We start from the raw sequence: 17,803 nt of genomic DNA, 5'->3' as shown, positions 1-17,803 counted from the left end.
ACTCACCAGGCTTTTGACCCTGTTCCAGTGCATACATTTAACCCTGAACTCTTCTGCTTCTCCCATGGACCATCATCAACTGATACTTCATAGTAGGAAGCCCTATGAAGTGAGAATTTAAAACTGGATTTGCAGGACTTATAGTTCACCCTGAATAAGACAGAACACATAGCCCTGTATCAGGCATGTATAAATCTAGAGGAAACACTTTCAAACATGGCTGACCATTTCAAAACAGATTTTTGTATAGTTTAATTTTGATAGGGAGGTAAATATTGCTTTGCTGACTCATTACAGTTTTTTTTTTTTTAATAAAGTAAACTACTTTGATAGTATAAAATTCACTGTGTGTTACCTGGAAGAAACCAAAGTTAAACTATGCTGGTAGCCTTCTGAAGTTGCCCAATCAACACTATATATTACATTTGAACATTGGAGGTTTCTTCTACAAAATAGCTTCAACCTATTATGAAATAGCTTATAACATGTTTTGAAGATGTATAGTTACAGACAGGTAGCCATTTAGTCTGTATTTTAACAAAACAAACCAGCAGTCATGTAGCACTTTAAACACTAACAAAATAATTTATTAGGTGATGAGCTGTCATGGGACAGACCCACTTCTTCAGATCTATAGTATTTCCAGGACAGACTGACAGTTATATAGCACAAAGGTCCAAAAAAAAAAATGAAATAAAGACTGACTAATCAGATGCACGGAACTGAAGGAGGGGGATGAGGGACACAGATACTAAGTGTCTTGCCTGATGTCATTACAAATACCAAAGGGAAACAGTCCTTGTAATGTGTGACAATTGCTATCTCTATAGAGACAAAGTGTTTGCCCAGTTTGTTCACTGTACATAGTAGAGGAGCATTGCTCACACATGTTGGCATATATAACATTGGTTGAGGTACAGGAGAATGAGTCCCTGATCTTGTAATTAATGTGGTTAGGATGCTTCACCAAAGAATGAATGGGTACAGAGCAGACTTTAGGAATCTTAGTACATGTAAGCCTGTCAGTGAGCATTTCAATGGAATGGGCCATTCTTGTACAGACCTGAGAATATGTATCCTACAACAAAGAGACTTTAAACAGCAGATTACAAAGGAAGATATGTGAACTGGAGTTCATACACAAATTCAATACATTAACACTTGATTTCAACAGAGATAGCAATTATGTGTTATATGTGCTACATGACTGCTGGTCTGTAATTTGTTGAAGATACTAGTGTTTTCTATATTTCCCAGTGAGCTTTTCTAAGATGATACCTCACATGGGGATACCATTTTTAACGCATTCCATGCAAGTGAGGAACTTGCTATTTACATATAAGTCACAACTTGGTGAACAGCTGCAATTTCTGTACTCTCCACTTGTGCAGTTGTTGAATACTGCATAAACCATGCTAATGCTGTGATTTGGTCTCATATTACCAGCTTATATCAAAAACTCAGACTGGCTGGAAGGTCCAATTAACAGAAAATTTCTAATGTCCTTAAGAGCATAGCTTCAAACTGAATTTGTGATCACTTCAACAGCAACTTATAAATCCAACTGGATTCTTCAAATAGCTCTGGCTTAATTAAAACCCCTAATCTCTAAACAAATTCTTTCTAAACTATCAGCGAGGCTACAGTGAAAGTGGCATTTTTCCTTAAGACTCAAAACTTCTCTGGGCTAGAGCTGGTGAAATGAGGCTTCTGTTTATAAAATCCTATCTAAGATTATGCACTCTAGCTTTCTGACAACCAGATGTATATCAGCGGCACCCATTCATTACTAACATTTGAGTTACATTTCAAAAGCTCCTCTTAGAAGGTAACTGCATAGGTGATGCAAGCTCTTATCTGAATAAGCTGGAAAGGTTACACCTTGAAAACTGATCCTAACTAAGCTTCCTTTTTGTACATGAATTCAGAGCTTTGTACGAACGCATTTTAAAAGAACAACATAGAAAGATGGAGGAAACTGAAACCAAAGTTTCAGAGGGGTAGACACGTTAGTCTGTATCAGCAAAAACAACGAGAAGTCCTTTGGCACCTTAGAGATTAACAAATATTTTGGAGCATAACGTACTTATTTTCTTTGCTGACTTGCAAGTAAGCTCTTGCAGGGAACTTTACAGCTTTTCCTAGTAGGTTCTTTCCACTGTTACTGGGAAAAAGCTTAAAATACAAACTTGTGTTTGTTTTACTAGATTTTTATAAAGCAACCATCTCACTGGCACCTAGCCATCATCTCAAATTGATCTTCAAAGCTCTGTACGTATGCCAGTATTACCACTAACAGGGTTGCAATACAACATATAGGAACAAATAAAGCCTAATTACACTACCTTTTCTATAAGAATCTTTGATCCAAGACATATTCCTAAGGGAGAGCATGTGCAACTATGTTTATGAAATACAACTCAAACAGTATTTTCTATCACAGAATGCTGGGACTGGAAGGGACCTTGAGAGGTCATCGAGGCCAGCCCCCTACCCTCATGGCAGGGCCAACTACTGTCTAGACCATCCCTGATAGACATTTATCTAACCTGTTCTTAAACATCTCCAGAGATGAGACTCCACAACCTCCCCAGGCAACCCATTCCAGTGTTTGACCACCCTGACAGTTAGGAACTTTTTCCTAATGTCCAACTTAAACCTCCTTACCCGCAGTTTAAGCCCATTGCTTCTTTTTCTACCCTCAGAGGCCAAGAAGAACAAGTTTTCCCTCTCCTCCTTATGACACCCTTTTAGATACCTGAAAACTGCTATCATGTACCCCCCTCAATCTTTTTTTTCCCAGGCTAAACAAGCCCAGTTCTTTCAGCCTTTCTTCATAGGTCATATTCCCTAGACCTTTGATCATTCTTGTTGCTCTTTTCTGGACCCTTTTCAATTTCTCTACATCTTTCTTGAAATGCGGTGTCCAGAACTGGACACAATACTCCAACTGAGGCCTAACCAGCGCAGAGCAGAGCAGAAGAATGACTTCTCGTGTCTTGTTCATAAACCTGTTAACGCATCCCAGAATCATGTTTGCTTTTTTTTTGCAACAGCATCACAATGTCGACTCATATTTAACTTGTGGTCCACTATATCCCCTAGATCCCATTCTGCCATACTGCTTTAGTTAGGGTTGATCCTGTTTTGGGCAGAAGGCTGGACTCTATGACCTCCTGAAGTCTCCTCCAGCCCTAGGGTTCTATGAAAAATATGAATAAGGTAAATTGCAGAATGCAGTCGAGTTGGTGGTTGAGGAATGTAGTTACTTTGATGACGTTATGGTAGTACTGATATTTTCTAGGTTCTGCGTGCTACCTCATGGTCCATTCCCTGTTGTGAAGAGGTGGCTTGTGTGTCTCAAGGACCTGGAGAGCTATGCCAGTGGGAGCTACAGCTCCTGAAAGGGTCACCCAAACCGGACAGGTCAAAGGGTGGAGACCAGACATATTTGGATCACCACTCCCGAAGTAAAAGGGGTTGGCTTATGGTTAACCACCCTATCCATATTATAAAAAGAAGTTACACAAACATCTACAAAGAAACCTATAATTACAGAAGTTTTGGGACATAAGTTTTTATAGTATATAGACTAACACGGCTGTCTCTCTGTTATAAGTTTTGGGAGGCACTGACAATCTGCTCAGATTGAGTATGAAGCAATGGAGGGAAAACCAAAAGGAAACTGCCCCACAGATAACTCTTCTTTCACCCAGGACAACCACCCAGTTTGGTACATGGAATGTGTGGGCCATGTATCAAGCGGCGCAGACAGCACAGATTGCAGCAGAGAGGAAACAGTACAAGCTTGCAGTTTTGGGCTTGTGTGAGCTGAGATGGACAAAATCTGGGCAGCCACGCCTGGCAGCAGGTGAAACCCTCATCTATTCAGGATGTAAAGAAGAGGGGTCTAACAATGTACATTCAATGAGCAAATATACTATCTTCTAAAGTAAAAGGTGTTGACAAGTATTGGGATGCGGCTGTGTGTCTTTTAGAATCTTGGGCAGAAGTTTGAAATTGCAGAAAGTATAATCTTTTGAACCAAGTTCCTATGGCCAGTCTATTGTTATGGTGCAGATGCAAGAGGAAGCACTCATGAAATATTCATACTGTTTTCAGAAGCACCAATGTCCTAGGCATTGCATAAACAAAAGTATTTACACTCTACAGAAGTCTGAAGTTTCACTACCTTCCCCTACAAAGAAATTCTCCAGGGACAAATGCTTGAATGACAAGAATGATAATGTTCCTAGTGATGGAGAATTTTGAAAGAAAGATCAGAAGTTTGGTTTTTGGTCAAGCTCAGCTTACTCTTATGATAAGACAAGAGGTCTCTAGCCAGTCTCAATTCTCAGTAAGTAAGGCAGGATCAGCACCCCCTGGAATGAGTGGCAAGAGCCAATTTTCAACAGCACGCATGGTAGAAGCTCACTCCCACTGCTCCTTCCCATGCAGCTGGGAACTTGCTCAAAGCCATGCCATCTATGGATTAACAAAAGACCACCTAATGCTACCAACCACCACCTAAATGGTAAAGCTCTGCATCTTGATTTATATATTAATAAAGCTGTTGTAAGTAGGACTACTAGTGACGAAAAAGTATCACCGGCACTTGGACCGTATATACGGATCAAAAGGTCAAATTTTGTCAGTCTACCTCAGAAAGGTTGCTGACCCCTAAAATAAGGGATGGACAGGTAAATCTTCAAATCACCATAAAAATGGTAAGCCAGATGAGAACGTGAGACCACCAAAAGGGTGTAAAGCAACAAGGGAACCCCAGATAAAGCCTTCTGGGACCCCACAGGCACAAGGAGAGGAAGAACATATCTGAAAGAATGGCTAGAGAGGTAGGAGGACCATTGTATGTCACTCAACTGTTTTATCACATCTTAGTAAATAGCTATTTTGGTTACCCATGAAAATCTGATATTCGAGGGCTCAAAAAATATGGCAGCAAACAAAAGTCACCTGCTGAATTTTCATAAAACTAATATTTAAACAAAAACAAATGTAAATGTTTATCAGTGCAGAAGCTAAGTGTACCTGGATGAGAGAGACTCCCCAATGAAGACTTCATTTAGTGCTCTGACTGGCAAAAGATGTGGTCCAGAAACTTCTGATCCTGTATGTAATGGACAAATAAGTTACTAACCATGAATTATTTTGGTGAGTTTTAAATTACATTTCTAAAAACTGAATTTTCAAAATTTTCTTACTCCAATACAAACAGCAGTAAGGGCTTAAACTTATCAGTACATAACTGAAAATTGATATTAAGAATGCAAACTTGTTCATCATTTTTATGAAGAGTTCATTTTTCTGCCTGCGACTTTTCAGGCTTGGTCTCTACTCAGAGACTCTTCTTCCTGAAAAGCTGAGAAAAATCCAGTTTGGACACTTGAATCTGAGGAAAATTAAAAGTAACAGTTCAGACCATTTCCAAAAGACAAGTGGATAACCAGACAATCTGAATTCTTCATGTTATAGTGAGTGGATAATTAAGCACTGAAAATAACTTAAACTAGGGTATTGATGAATTGTGCATCATCAAGAATTTTTGAATCAAGACCAGATATTCTCCTAAAAGATATGCTCTGTTTCAAATTGGAATTATTTCAGATAATTTCTGTGGACTGTCATCTAGGACACCTGACTAGATAATCACAACTGTCCTTTCTGGCCTTAAAAATCTATGAATATTTTAAACCACACTGGTTTGTATAAGTGTTCCAACTAGCCAAGTTTCCAATGACCACTACCAGGCTATCAGAGGACGGCATAAGAAATTTCACAAGAAACAGCTGCGACTTAATCTGTTTACATGGAAACTGGTTTATGCCATGATTAAACCCTCATGCTTCATCTCCGAAGTTCTTTTTAATCTTTATTTTCACAAGTCTGTATGTATGCTCATTTTCTTAATTCTGATAAACACTTGGTCTTAGACTTGCACAGGCTAATTATCCATTAAGTATTTATTACTTTTAAGATTTGCCACCTTTTGACTTCATTGAATGTCCTTTGTTTTTGTACTATGAGAAAGTACAATGTTCATCCTTTCTCTAGGCCCTGTCATTCACTATACCTTTGAGATGTCCATTCTTATTTGAATCCTCTCAGTCCTAATCTCTTCAGTGCCTTGACAGTTTTTCTATACCTTTCATCATTCTTGTCATCTCTTTCTGACCCCCTCTATTTGTATTCCAGGTGAGGGTTTACCATTGATTGCACTATTTTCAGTATTACTTTCTATCCTCTTTTTATTTGATCTTTTAAAAAAATTATTTTTGCAAACAGGGACAGAATATGAATATTATACAGAACTAATGACCACTGGGAAATTTGCTGAGAGGAAATTGAGTAATTTTAGTTTCACATTTAATCACTGGAATTAAGGATGCAATTGAAAACCTCCAAGAACTAATAAGTCACCATCTCAGGGAACATCAAATCCACTTGCGAGGCTATTTTATTGATGCTTAGCGAAAAGAAGTGATCACTAACTCTTTTCATCCTAGAACCTGTTCATTCACAGGCAATGACTGGGCTATTGTAACAAATTATTATGAAATCTGTCCAAACTCTGCAATTAACATTTTCCAGGCAGAAATTAATCAGACTTTTCTTTGATTGCACAGGAGTCCCCAGATTTCCCAAGTTTCTGCAGCTACAGTTTATCATTCAAATTTCATCCTTGTATTTCCAGTTACTCTCATCATTGTAATGATAAAAAAGAAATCACCTCCCTCAGTTCAACCTCATGGGATTCTTTTCCTGACAGCAGGGCTGGCATATCTCTCATACAAAACTATAAAAGGAGATAATAAATCTCAAATCAATTAAAGTTTGTTCTTCAAAAAAAGTTTACAGTTATTTCTGGCTTTACATTCAGCCTGCTCAAGGTTGGGGTTATAGCTTGAAGAACGGTCTGAAAAAACATTTACTTTACTGTAACTGCAGTTCTTCAAGAGGCTGTAGTATGTGGAAAAATCTTACTGGTATCTTTGAATACAATTCCAGCAAAATCCAAACTTGAGAATCAGTGTCTATTGTGGGCACACTTGCCCTGTGCCTCCACATGTTCACATATGAGAAAATAAAATGTGGGGATGGGAAGGCAGAGAGTGGCCTGCAGTTTTCTCTAGGTTCCCCTTTAATTCTATGACCAGGGTGCTAAGGACTCCAAAATAAAGGGATGGAGGGCATGTTTTGCAATCAGTGTGAATCCCACATATCACACAGTCCACGTAAACACAGGGTAAAATAACTATACTGTTAGTAAGAAGAACATTTATTTAATCTGAGTATGCATCAGTGTGGCTCCCTCTGTACAGAGGGCTCTAAAGGTGAAGATTCAGTTAAAACAGATTAATATCATTCATGGCAGTGATATGTCAATAAAAACAGGAGAGTTCACAATGTTACATAAAGAGATTGAGAAGACTTAGGACAAAACTAACAACTGCTAAGTTGCACACTTGCTGGGACAGGAACACAAGGAAGCACAGGGTGCACACATGACCTCTGTTGCTGCCATTCAAGATTCCAATTTTATGCAGGTAAAGCAGGATTTGCATGGCCACCACATATCTGAAAACACTGCTTTATCCCTGGGGGAATCATCAGCTTTCAAAGTTTGGCCTATTGATGCTTATTTCCCAGGACTGAAAACTGCAATAGTCTTACATAGTTAGTATTAAGTATTTAGGATGACGACTTTCAGCTCCGTCATAAAATATTGATATTACCTTATCATAGATATCATGCATACTGGAAACTGTAAAATGGGCTATTTTTCCCCTCTGTGAGTTTTAACTGCCCCACAACACAGTGTTTTCTTTTTCAGGAATAATTTCATCCAAAAGCAAAACACCAGGAACACCATTTTAGGCCCATTAAGTGTACACATACCCTTGGTTACGTCAGTCTTTGGCCTACTGAGATGAAGAAGTCCACTTACGCAGCCCACTTACCAATTTAGGTTGCCCATCACTACTCAAGACATGATAGCCGCTCCAAGTTTGTGGCCTGAGCTAACGGACCAACAACCCTTTCACTCATATTATATTAATGCATTTATGACAATTTTACAAGCCTCTAATAACTACATCCCAAAATAAAACATAACACATCCAACTGACTATTCAAGTAAGCACTGATAAGTTTTCTTGATTATGTTCACAATACCAGTTCACAATACCAGTTCAACATACTTTGATCATGGAATCTTCCATTAACATGGGCCCTGCTGTGCTGCTCCTGGCTTAACTGCTGTTCATGCAAATCTACAGGGGTAGGGTTAATACCAGTTCCTTCAAGATACATCCGGATTCGCTGCCGCCACTGCCACCTTAGAAAAAGAAAAGGTTGGTACCAGCATTGAAGCCATCAAAACATTCATCAGAGAAAGACTCCTTTTCACTGAGTCACTGGATACAATTATTGTATTTGATACAATCTCTCTCAAAATTTAAGTAACTAGATATAGCAGTCTTTTTAAAAAGGAGACATCCAATTTCATACGTCAGTTTAAAATGCTTACCAATTTCTACCACCAAATCTGTCAATTACAGAATTGATACAAACATGTATTTACACACATTTCTCATTTGTTAAATGCTGGATGATAAATTCTCTGGGTCTGGGCATACCCACAGTGGAATACACACAGGAATCACTCAAAGGACAATATTTATATATATCCTTTCCTTTCTTCCCCTACTTGGTGCAATGTTCTGTCTATTCTCCATAGCTGAATTCCTCCTCACTCCTTCCCTATTCTACCTGAAAGAAACTACAGCTGTTTCTTCTCCACTTTTGAGCAGAAAGCCTAAATTGCTGAAGCAGTTCCAGATAGATGCTTTAAATGCAGTCTTACCCACCTGCTGATTATGAGAATTAGGTATGACAATTAGTAGCAAACCCAACTGACTTATTAAACCTCAAATTCCTTTCTCAGAAGGCTCTAAGGCTCGCCTTAAAAAAAGACTGCAGATTAAAACAAATCCTTTGTTTTGTTCCTCAAAGACGTTTAGGAGTCTCAGCTTTATACAGAATACACAACAGCACATAAGAAAGTGTGTTAATGGAAGCTTTACACTACCCCATCACACTATTGTAGGTGGGGCTGGTGGCATCCCACTATTAAGGTTGCCCTACACTTCCTACAAGACCCTGCTTTAACATTTTAGCAAGTTATTCCTCTGACTGAAATTTTATATGGCAGGTATCAGTGTTCAGCAGAATTTTGGGGGAAATTTTCAACCAAAATTGTTCAGAGGTTTCCAGGCATGAGGCTAGGGGAAAATACATTTTGCCCACATTAAAAAAGAAATCTAGTAACCTTGTCTTTGAGCAGTTCTAGTGCCAATCTGGAATTTTACTTATGGAGAGGCTGAAGCCTCAAAGCAGTGGATTTATTTCCAGAGGTATTAACCATAAAACAGTTATACCACACAAGCCTACAGCTACAATAGCTTTTTGACACCATATCATCTAATATTGCTGTGACCAGGTCTGATCAACTGTTGCAATAGCATGAAGGCTGTTCACACCAGAACTCTATCCAGTAACATCAGTAGAACTGAACCACTTAAACTGATGTAAAGTTAGAAAGCTTTCTTGCTTAAAGTGTCAGAGTACTACTAGAATTACCAGTATTGAAGTATTGACACTCCATTTACCCGTGAAGACTGAATCATCCAGTAATTCATAACCAATCTTGATAAACTGACCATACTTGTTTACGTTTTACTCCCTTGAGTCTACACGTCAACTTGAGTCTACATGCCATGCCATAAGTCCAGTTTATGTTAAAACCCATTATAAACTTAATTTACCAGTAACAGTAATAAATTGTGCCAAATAGTAACATGTAAAGTACCTAGCAAAAAAAAAGTGTCCTGGTCTATCTCTGACCCTCCTAAGCATTACAACAATGCAAATAATGTACTACAATTATGTCATTTAATTTCATGAGCAAAATGTAAGCACAAAAATTATGTTTTAGGGGATATTAAAATTCCAAAAATATATTGTCCCTCTTAACAAAGGTCTCAAATTTGGTATATATTCTGAGAACAATTCTAAGCTTCTATGGCATTGTTCCTTTCACAGTTACAGCTTACCCTCTAATGCAAATTGCACTGAGATCCTGCTTAGTTCTAGTTACCTGCTCATCAGTCCCTGAACAAATATCTTCCTTTGCCTTGGACTGAGCCATTGATCAACAGATCTCATCTTCTATGATGCCATTGGTGAATGACTAAACCAATCCTCGATTGGCAGAGCTGATTATAGATGTCACATTAAAAAAAAAAAAAAAAAAAAAAAAAAAAAAAAAAAAAAAAAAAAAAATCGCTAACTTCAGGCATGATACATTCTTTTCAGAGCCTATGCTTTTCCTGCAGTGCCTGGATAAACTTACTCTCAAAGCAATTAAAAGTGTGTTCTATGGTTTGATGCCAGGACAATTGTCCTGAACTAGAGTTTCCAGCTCACTGGGAGGTATGCTGCATGACTTCACATTGGCCTTTAAGATGTCTTTACAGTGCTTATACAGACCACCAACAGAGCACTTTCCATGAGCAAGCTAGCCATAGAAGACCATCTTTGGTATCCGTACATCCTCGTAACATTACCAATCCAGTGAAACTGTCTGTTCATAAGCATTGCTTCAATGCCCATGACATCTCACAGCTTACGAACCTCTGTGTGAGGAATTTTGTCCCACCAATTTATGTAGGCAATCTTCCTCAGACACCGCATTTGGAACTAGCTGAGTTTCAAAATATGGAGGCAATATATTGTCCATAACTCCAAGCTATACAGCAGGATATTCAGGACAGCTGCCCGACAAACAGCTACCTAAATATGGAATTTAATACCATGGTCATTCCATAAGCATTTGATCAATTTTTCCAAAGGCTTTGGCTAATTGAGCAGATACGTCATGATCTATGTTTATGCTAGAGGACAGTATGCTTCAGAGGTAGCAGAACTTGTCACCAGACTTAAGGACTGTACCAGCAGCAGTGATCACTGGAGTTCTGGACTCTTTCCTAACAGGCTGAGGCATAACCTCAGTCTTCTTGAGGCTCACTGTGAGTCCAAAACAGTGAGCAGAAGTCACCAAGTGATGAAAAAGCTCCTGTGCATCCTTCACTGAATAAGCCACAATGCAGTCATCAGCCAACAGAAGGTCACAGATAGTTGTAGTAGCCACTGTACTGCGAGCCTGAAGTCTTCAGAGACTGAAAATACTGCCATCTGTCGGGAACTGAATAAGTATGCCCAACGTGCTGTCCTTAAAAGCAACTAACAGCATAATTGAAAAGTAGATTTTGAAAAGGAGAGGAGCAAGGATACATCCTTGCTTTGTACCATTCAATATTTCAAAAGATGCTAATGTCTCTCCATTGTTAAGGATGCAGTTAAGCATGCCACCATGAAAAGACCTAATAATGTTGATAAGTTTTTCATGACAGCCAATTCATCTGAGAATTTTCCAGAGCCCATTTCTATTGACTGTGTCAAACCTTGGTCAAGTTGAAGAAATGACAGAGGTCCTGATTTTGCTGTCTACATTTCTGTTTTAATCTGTCTGGCTGTAAATATTATGTCGGCGCAGCCTTTACCAACATGAAAGCCACACTGGCTTTCAGAAATAATGACATTTTGAACACATAGGCTACGTCTACACGTGCACGCTACATCAAAGTAGCTTATTTTGATGTAGCGACATCGAAATAAGCTATTTCGATGAATAACGTCTACACGTCCTCCAGGGCTGGCAACGTCGACGTTCAACTTCGACGTTGGGCAGCACCACATCGAAATAGGCGCTGTGAGGGAACGTCTACACGCCAAAGTAGCACACATCGAAATAAGGGTGCCAGGCACAGCTGCAGACAGTGTCACAGGGCGGACTCAACAGCAAGCCGCTCCCTTAAAGGGCCCCTCCCAGACACGGTTGCACTAAACACCACAAGATCCACAGAGCCGACAACTGGTTGCAGACCCTGTGCATGCAGCATGGATCCCCAGCTGCCGCAGCAGCAGCCAGAAGCCCTGGGCTAAGGGCTGCTGCCCACGGTGACCATAGAGCCCCGCAGGGGCTGGAGAGAGAGCGTCTCTCAACCCCTCAGCTGATGGCTGCCATGGCGGACCCCACTATTTCAATGTTGCAGGACGCAGAGTGGCTACACGTGCCCTACTTCGACGTTCAACTTTGAAGTAGGGTGCTATTCCCATCCCCTCATGGGGTTAGCGACTTCGAAGTCTCGCCGCCTAACGTTGATTTCAACTTCGAAATAGCACCCAACGCGTGTAGCCGTGATGGACGCTATTTTGAAGTTGGCGCCGCTACTTCAAAGTAGCGTGCACGTGTAGACGCGGCCATGTAGTGAAAGGCAGTTGTAAAGGATGTGTGCCAGGATCTTACCAGCTACAGCACAGAAATTATTCCATCAATTTAGTTTGTGCTAAGCCACTCTGTTAACAATTTCCAATTGTTAATAAACAATTGCAAGGTTCTCACATTAGCAGTTACTAACTATGCAATCTGTAACATATAGTAGTTACTTATCCTTCTATCCCTCTAGATACGAATATGGTCATACTACTGCACTGAGTGCCTCACAAGCATTAATGAATTTATTTTCACAACAACCCCATGAAGGAAGTATTATTTTACAAACTGGGAACCAAGATAGGGAGCTTAAGTCACTTGCCCAAGAGCACACCATGACTTTCTGGTAGAGTTAGAAACAGGGCTGTTGATTAAATCGTTGCTAACTCATGCAATTAATACAAACAACTGCATTTTAAAAAAAATTAATCATAATTAATAGCACTGTTGAACACCACAATACCAAGTTACAGTAAAACCTCGAGATACGCACAATCAAGTTGAACGTGTCTCTGGTTTATGCAACTGATGGCCCTGACTGGAGAGGGACACCATTCCTGTCAGGGGCAGAAGCCTGACTCTTGCTGCCCCTGACAGGAGTGGTTCCTTGTTGGGGTGGTAGCCATGAGTCAGGCTGTTCTCCTGGACAGAAAGCTGCTTGCAGCACCAGTTCTCCCAGCTGGGGAGCCCTGTGCACAGAGAGGCTTGCTGTATGGTTGGGAGCACCAGCACTGCAAACAGCTGTCTGTGTACTGGGCACAGCTGGGGAGCCCGGCAGGCATGCAGCTGCTTGAGACGTAGTTTCTCAGAAACCACTGGGCAAGCAGCTGTGTGCCCCAAACTCAGAGAAGCCGGGGGCCACAGGGATGCCCCCTCCACTTCCCCCAGCTGCCCGTTTCCCAATTTATGTGAAATTCCATTGACACAGAAGTTGCCCAGAACACAACCTCCGTGTAAATCAAGGGATTACTGTAAATTTATTAAATATTTGTGGATGTTTTACTACATTTTCAGTAAGACAGTCAAATATAGCAACTGTAAAAACTACAAAAGAAACAGTATTTTTCAGTTCACCTCATTCAAGTACTGAAGTGCAATTTCTTTACCATGAAAGTGTGTAACAAAAATCTGTATTTGTAAGTTACAACTGCATTCAAAACCAAAATTATACGTAACTTTAGAGCCCATATGTCTACTTGGTCTTATTTATTGTTCTACCAGTCACTCGGACAAACAAGCTTGTTTACAAACAAGCAGTCTAGTAGCACTTTAAAGATTAACAAAATGATTAAGTGATGAGCTTTTATAGGACAGATCCACTTCTTCGTATCACAGCCATACCAGAACAGACTCAGTATTTAAGGCACAGAGAACCAAAAATAGCAATCAAGGTTGACAAATCAGAAAAATTGTTATCAAGGTGAGCAAATCAGAGAGCAGAGGGCCAGAAGGGAGGTGGGGGAAGTCAAAAATTAGATAAAGTATCTAAAAGAGCCCCTATAATGAGCTAGAAAATTGTCATCCTGGTTCCAACCACGTGTTAATGTGTCAAATTTGAATGTAAGAGAGTTCAGCAGCCTCTCTTTCCAAATGGCCGTGAAAATTCCTTTTCAGTAAAACGCAGACTTTCAGGTCATTAACAGAATGGCCCACTCCATTAAAGTGCTGGCTGACAGGTTTGTGAATTAGGAGTGTTTTTATGTCTGTTTTAGGCCCATTAATTCTTTGTCTGAGAGAGTTTGAAGTCTATCCAATATACAAAGCACATGGGCATTGTTTGCACATGATGGCATTTATGATGTTAGTCGAGGAACATGAGAATGTGCCCATGATTCTGTCAATAACCTGGTTAGGTCCAGTGATGGTGTCTCCAAAATACATATGTGGACAAAATTGGCAACGGGCCTTGCTGCAAGGAAAAGTTCCAGGATTGGTATTTCTGTGATGTAGACTGTGGCTGTTGGCGAGAATCCTCATAAGGTTGGGAGGTTGTCTGTAGGAGAGAACAGGCCTGTCACCTAGGGCCTGCTGGAGTGTTGCATCCTGATTAAGAATAGGCTGTAGGTCTTCAATAATGCGTTGCAGCGGTTTGAGTTGGAGGCTATAGGTAATGACCAGCGGTGTCCTCTTCTTGACTCTTTTGGGCCTATCTTGGAGTAGCTGATCTCTGGGTATTCGTCTGGCCCTGTCAATTTGTTTTGTTATTTCTCCTGGTGGGTAATTCAGGTTAATGAATATTTGGTATAGATCTAGTAGTTTTTGGTCTCTGTCAGTAGGATCAGAGCAAATGCGATTGTACCTAAGGGCTTGACTGTAAACTATGGATCTAGTTGTTTGTGCAGGATGGAAGCCAGAAGCGTGCCTACAGCCCCCAACTCAAACCACTGCAACACATTATTAAAGACCTACAACCTCTCCTTAATCAGGATGCAACACTCCAGAAGGCCCTAGGTGACAGGCCTGTTCTCTCTCACAGACAACCTCCCAACCTTGTGAGGATTCTCACCAACAGCCACAGTCTACATCACAGGAATACCAATCTTGGAACATTTCCTTGCAACAAGGCCCATTGCCAACTTTGTCCACATATGTATTCTGGAGATACCATCACTGGACCTAACCAGGTTATTCACAGAATCACGGGCACATTCTCATGTTCCTCAACTAACATCATATATGCCATCAAGTGCCAACAATGCCCTCATGCTTTGTACATTGGACAGACTTCAAACTCTCTTAGACAAAGAATTAATGGGCATAAAACAGACATAAAAACACTCCTAATTCACAAACCTGTCAGCCAGCACTTTAATGGAGTGGGCCATTCTGTTAATGACCTGAAAGTCTGTGTGTTTTACTGAAAAGTAATTTTCACAGCCTTTGGAAAGAGACTGCTGAACTCTTATATTCAAATTCGACACATTAACACATGGTTGGAACCAGGATGACAATTTTCTAGCTCATTATAAGGGCTCTTTTACATACTTTGCTTTATCTAATTCTTGACTCCCCCCACCCCCTTTCTGCCCCTCTGCTCTCTGATTTTTCTTACCTTGCTAATAATTTTTCTGATTTGTCAGCCTTGATTACTATTTTTGGTTCTCTGTGTCTTAAATATTAAGTCTGTTCTGGTATGGCTATGATTGGAAGAAGTAGGTCTGTCCCATGAAAGCTCATCACCTAATACATTATTTTGTTAGTCTTTAAAGTGCTACTGGACTGCTTTTTTGTTTTCATAGCATATAGACTAGCACAGCTAGCTCTCTGTTACTATTCAAGCTTGTTTACATTGATAGGAGATACTGCCACCTGCTTATTTACAATGCCATCTGAAAGTGAGATCAGGAGTTCACATGACACTTTTGTAGCCAGAGTTGCAAGGTATTTACTGTCAGATGTGCTAAACATTTGTATGTCTCTTTCATGCTTCAACCTCCATTCCAGAGGACATGATTCCATGTTGGTTAAGCTCTTTAAAAATAATGCACTGATTTAACTGGTGACTGAATTCCTTGAGGATGACTTGTATGTTTCTTGCTCTCTTTTACCTACATTCTGCCATATATTTCATGTTACAGCCATTTTGAATGATGACCCAACACATTTGTTTTAAGAACATTTTCGCAGCAGATTTGACAAAACACAAAGAAGGTACCAATGTGAGATTCCTAAAAATAGCTACAGTACTTGACCAAGGTTTAAGAATCTGAGGTGCCACCCAAAATCTAAAATGAACGAGTTGTGGAGCATGCTTTCAGAATGTTTAAAAGATCAACACTAAGATACAGAAACATGAGACCTGACCCATCAAAGAAAATCAACTTTCTTATTTTGTTTTTGAATGCACCTTTTTTGTACATAATTATATAACTGTAAGATCAACTTTCATGATAGAGATTGCACTATAATACTCATTTGAGATGAATTAAAAATACTATTTTTTCTTTATAGAGCAAATAAAGTGAGCACCATATACTTTCTATTGTGCTGTAACTGAAATTGGTCTATTTTAAAATGTATAAAACATCCAAAAATATTAGTAAATGGTATTCTATTAGCAATATTAATTTTAATCACACAACTGTGATTTTTAAAATCATTTGACAGCTCTAGTGGAAAGAAACCTAGGTCTCCCAAACCCCAATTCAATACCTTAATCACAGTCATCCTTCAAGATGTTAAGCCTTAAAACACAATTCATGTGTTAATGCACTTATTAATGTTCTTTTCTGTTAGCAAAGCTGCCCATCATTACACATGATCTCAGGAAATATATTTTGTAAAAACAAAGATCACAGAATCCTACCTGAACTCACCACGATAAAACTTCTGTAATGCTTCTGGAAAGGAGTGTGTATATCGCACAGGCAAACACAAATGGCCTTCAGATCTAAAAGTAAAAAAGACAGAACAATGGGGTGGCAGTGAAAGCAGTGAGAATAGGACATTTGAGATCTCTGCTTGTTAGATTTTCATTTCCTAAAAGTGGTTACGAACTCTAATTTCATTGGAGAGTCAGACATTATGCAGCAGCAATGGGTTATAGAGCCTTCACCTGTAGGTATCTAAGTCAAATCCCGAAAAAAAAAAAAAAAAAAGGCTATTGGGTGTTATTGCTATCAGATGGATTTGGTAGCCGATGTGAAAACAGAGTATGATTCAACACAACAGATAAGTTGTGTATATTCAAAATCAAAACTAGCTCACCTAGGAAGTCTTCCTGGCAAATCTGGCAAAGAAACAAACACAAAGCAGAGACAGACCTACTCCGTCATCTGTAAGAGACAAGGGCTGAGGCACAGTGGAAGTGGAGAGGGCAAACTCACACTGTGGGCTATGTACCCGTTTTGTAGCTGCAAGAGTCTGGTCTCTATGGTTATTCAATCACTTTTCATCAATATACAGTCAAACTTTTTTTTAAATTGACAACTAAGCAACACTTCTCCACCCTTGATTTGACCTGGCATATGAAAGAGGTATTTATTTTGTGCCACTGCAGCTCTAATGAATAGGGTTCAAAAGAGCAGACTGTCTTGGGCTGCCAAATATTTTAAGTGAAATGAGGAAATGGATTTATTATACAAGCTTACTTATCGCCAAAGGCATATCATTTGATTTGTGTCTCTGTAAATAGAGAGACAATTTCCCTATTCATAAAAGTTGTTGATATTAAACTGTGAAGCATTCTGATACTATGTAGATGGGAGGCCACATGAATACTTAGATAATATATTAATACCAGTACTAATTGTGCAGGTACTCTTTTGGAAGCCTGTTGATAGCAGGCCAAACACAGCTTTTAACCCCCCTTTCTTCTAGGAGCTGAACTAGTATCTAGTGCTGTCTGTACACCAAGCTGTACGAACCTCATCACTTTCTATGCTTGGT

The 17,803-nt window shown here is 39.6% G+C and overlaps 2 protein-coding genes across 6 annotated transcripts in view; one reads left to right on the top strand and one right to left on the bottom strand.

Annotated features, from left to right (window-relative positions):
• Window positions 1-17,803, bottom strand: part of NADK2 (NAD kinase 2, mitochondrial) — an 80,662-nt gene that overhangs the window by 29,186 nt on the left and 33,673 nt on the right. For 4 of the 5 annotated variants that reach the window (XM_074995659.1, XM_074995656.1, XM_074995658.1 and 1 more), the window contains exons 5-8: window positions 16,722-16,805; window positions 8,220-8,356; window positions 5,050-5,128; window positions 7-150 (exon numbers count right to left, since the gene is read on the bottom strand). In XM_074995659.1, the coding sequence (XP_074851760.1) occupies window positions 7-150; window positions 5,050-5,128; window positions 8,220-8,356; window positions 16,722-16,805 (444 nt within the window). The remainder of the gene's footprint in view (window positions 1-6; window positions 151-5,049; window positions 5,129-8,219; window positions 8,357-16,721; window positions 16,806-17,803) is intronic. The other variant, XM_074995657.1, reaches the window with a different exon arrangement.
• Window positions 1-17,803, top strand: part of SKP2 (S-phase kinase associated protein 2) — a 68,358-nt gene that overhangs the window by 37,092 nt on the left and 13,463 nt on the right. The window lies entirely within an intron of this gene.

This window comes from Carettochelys insculpta, chromosome 5 (assembly GCF_033958435.1).
Source record: "Carettochelys insculpta isolate YL-2023 chromosome 5, ASM3395843v1, whole genome shotgun sequence".
NCBI lineage: Eukaryota > Metazoa > Chordata > Testudines > Carettochelyidae > Carettochelys > Carettochelys insculpta.
This window is presented reverse-complemented; position numbering and strand designations above follow the sequence as displayed.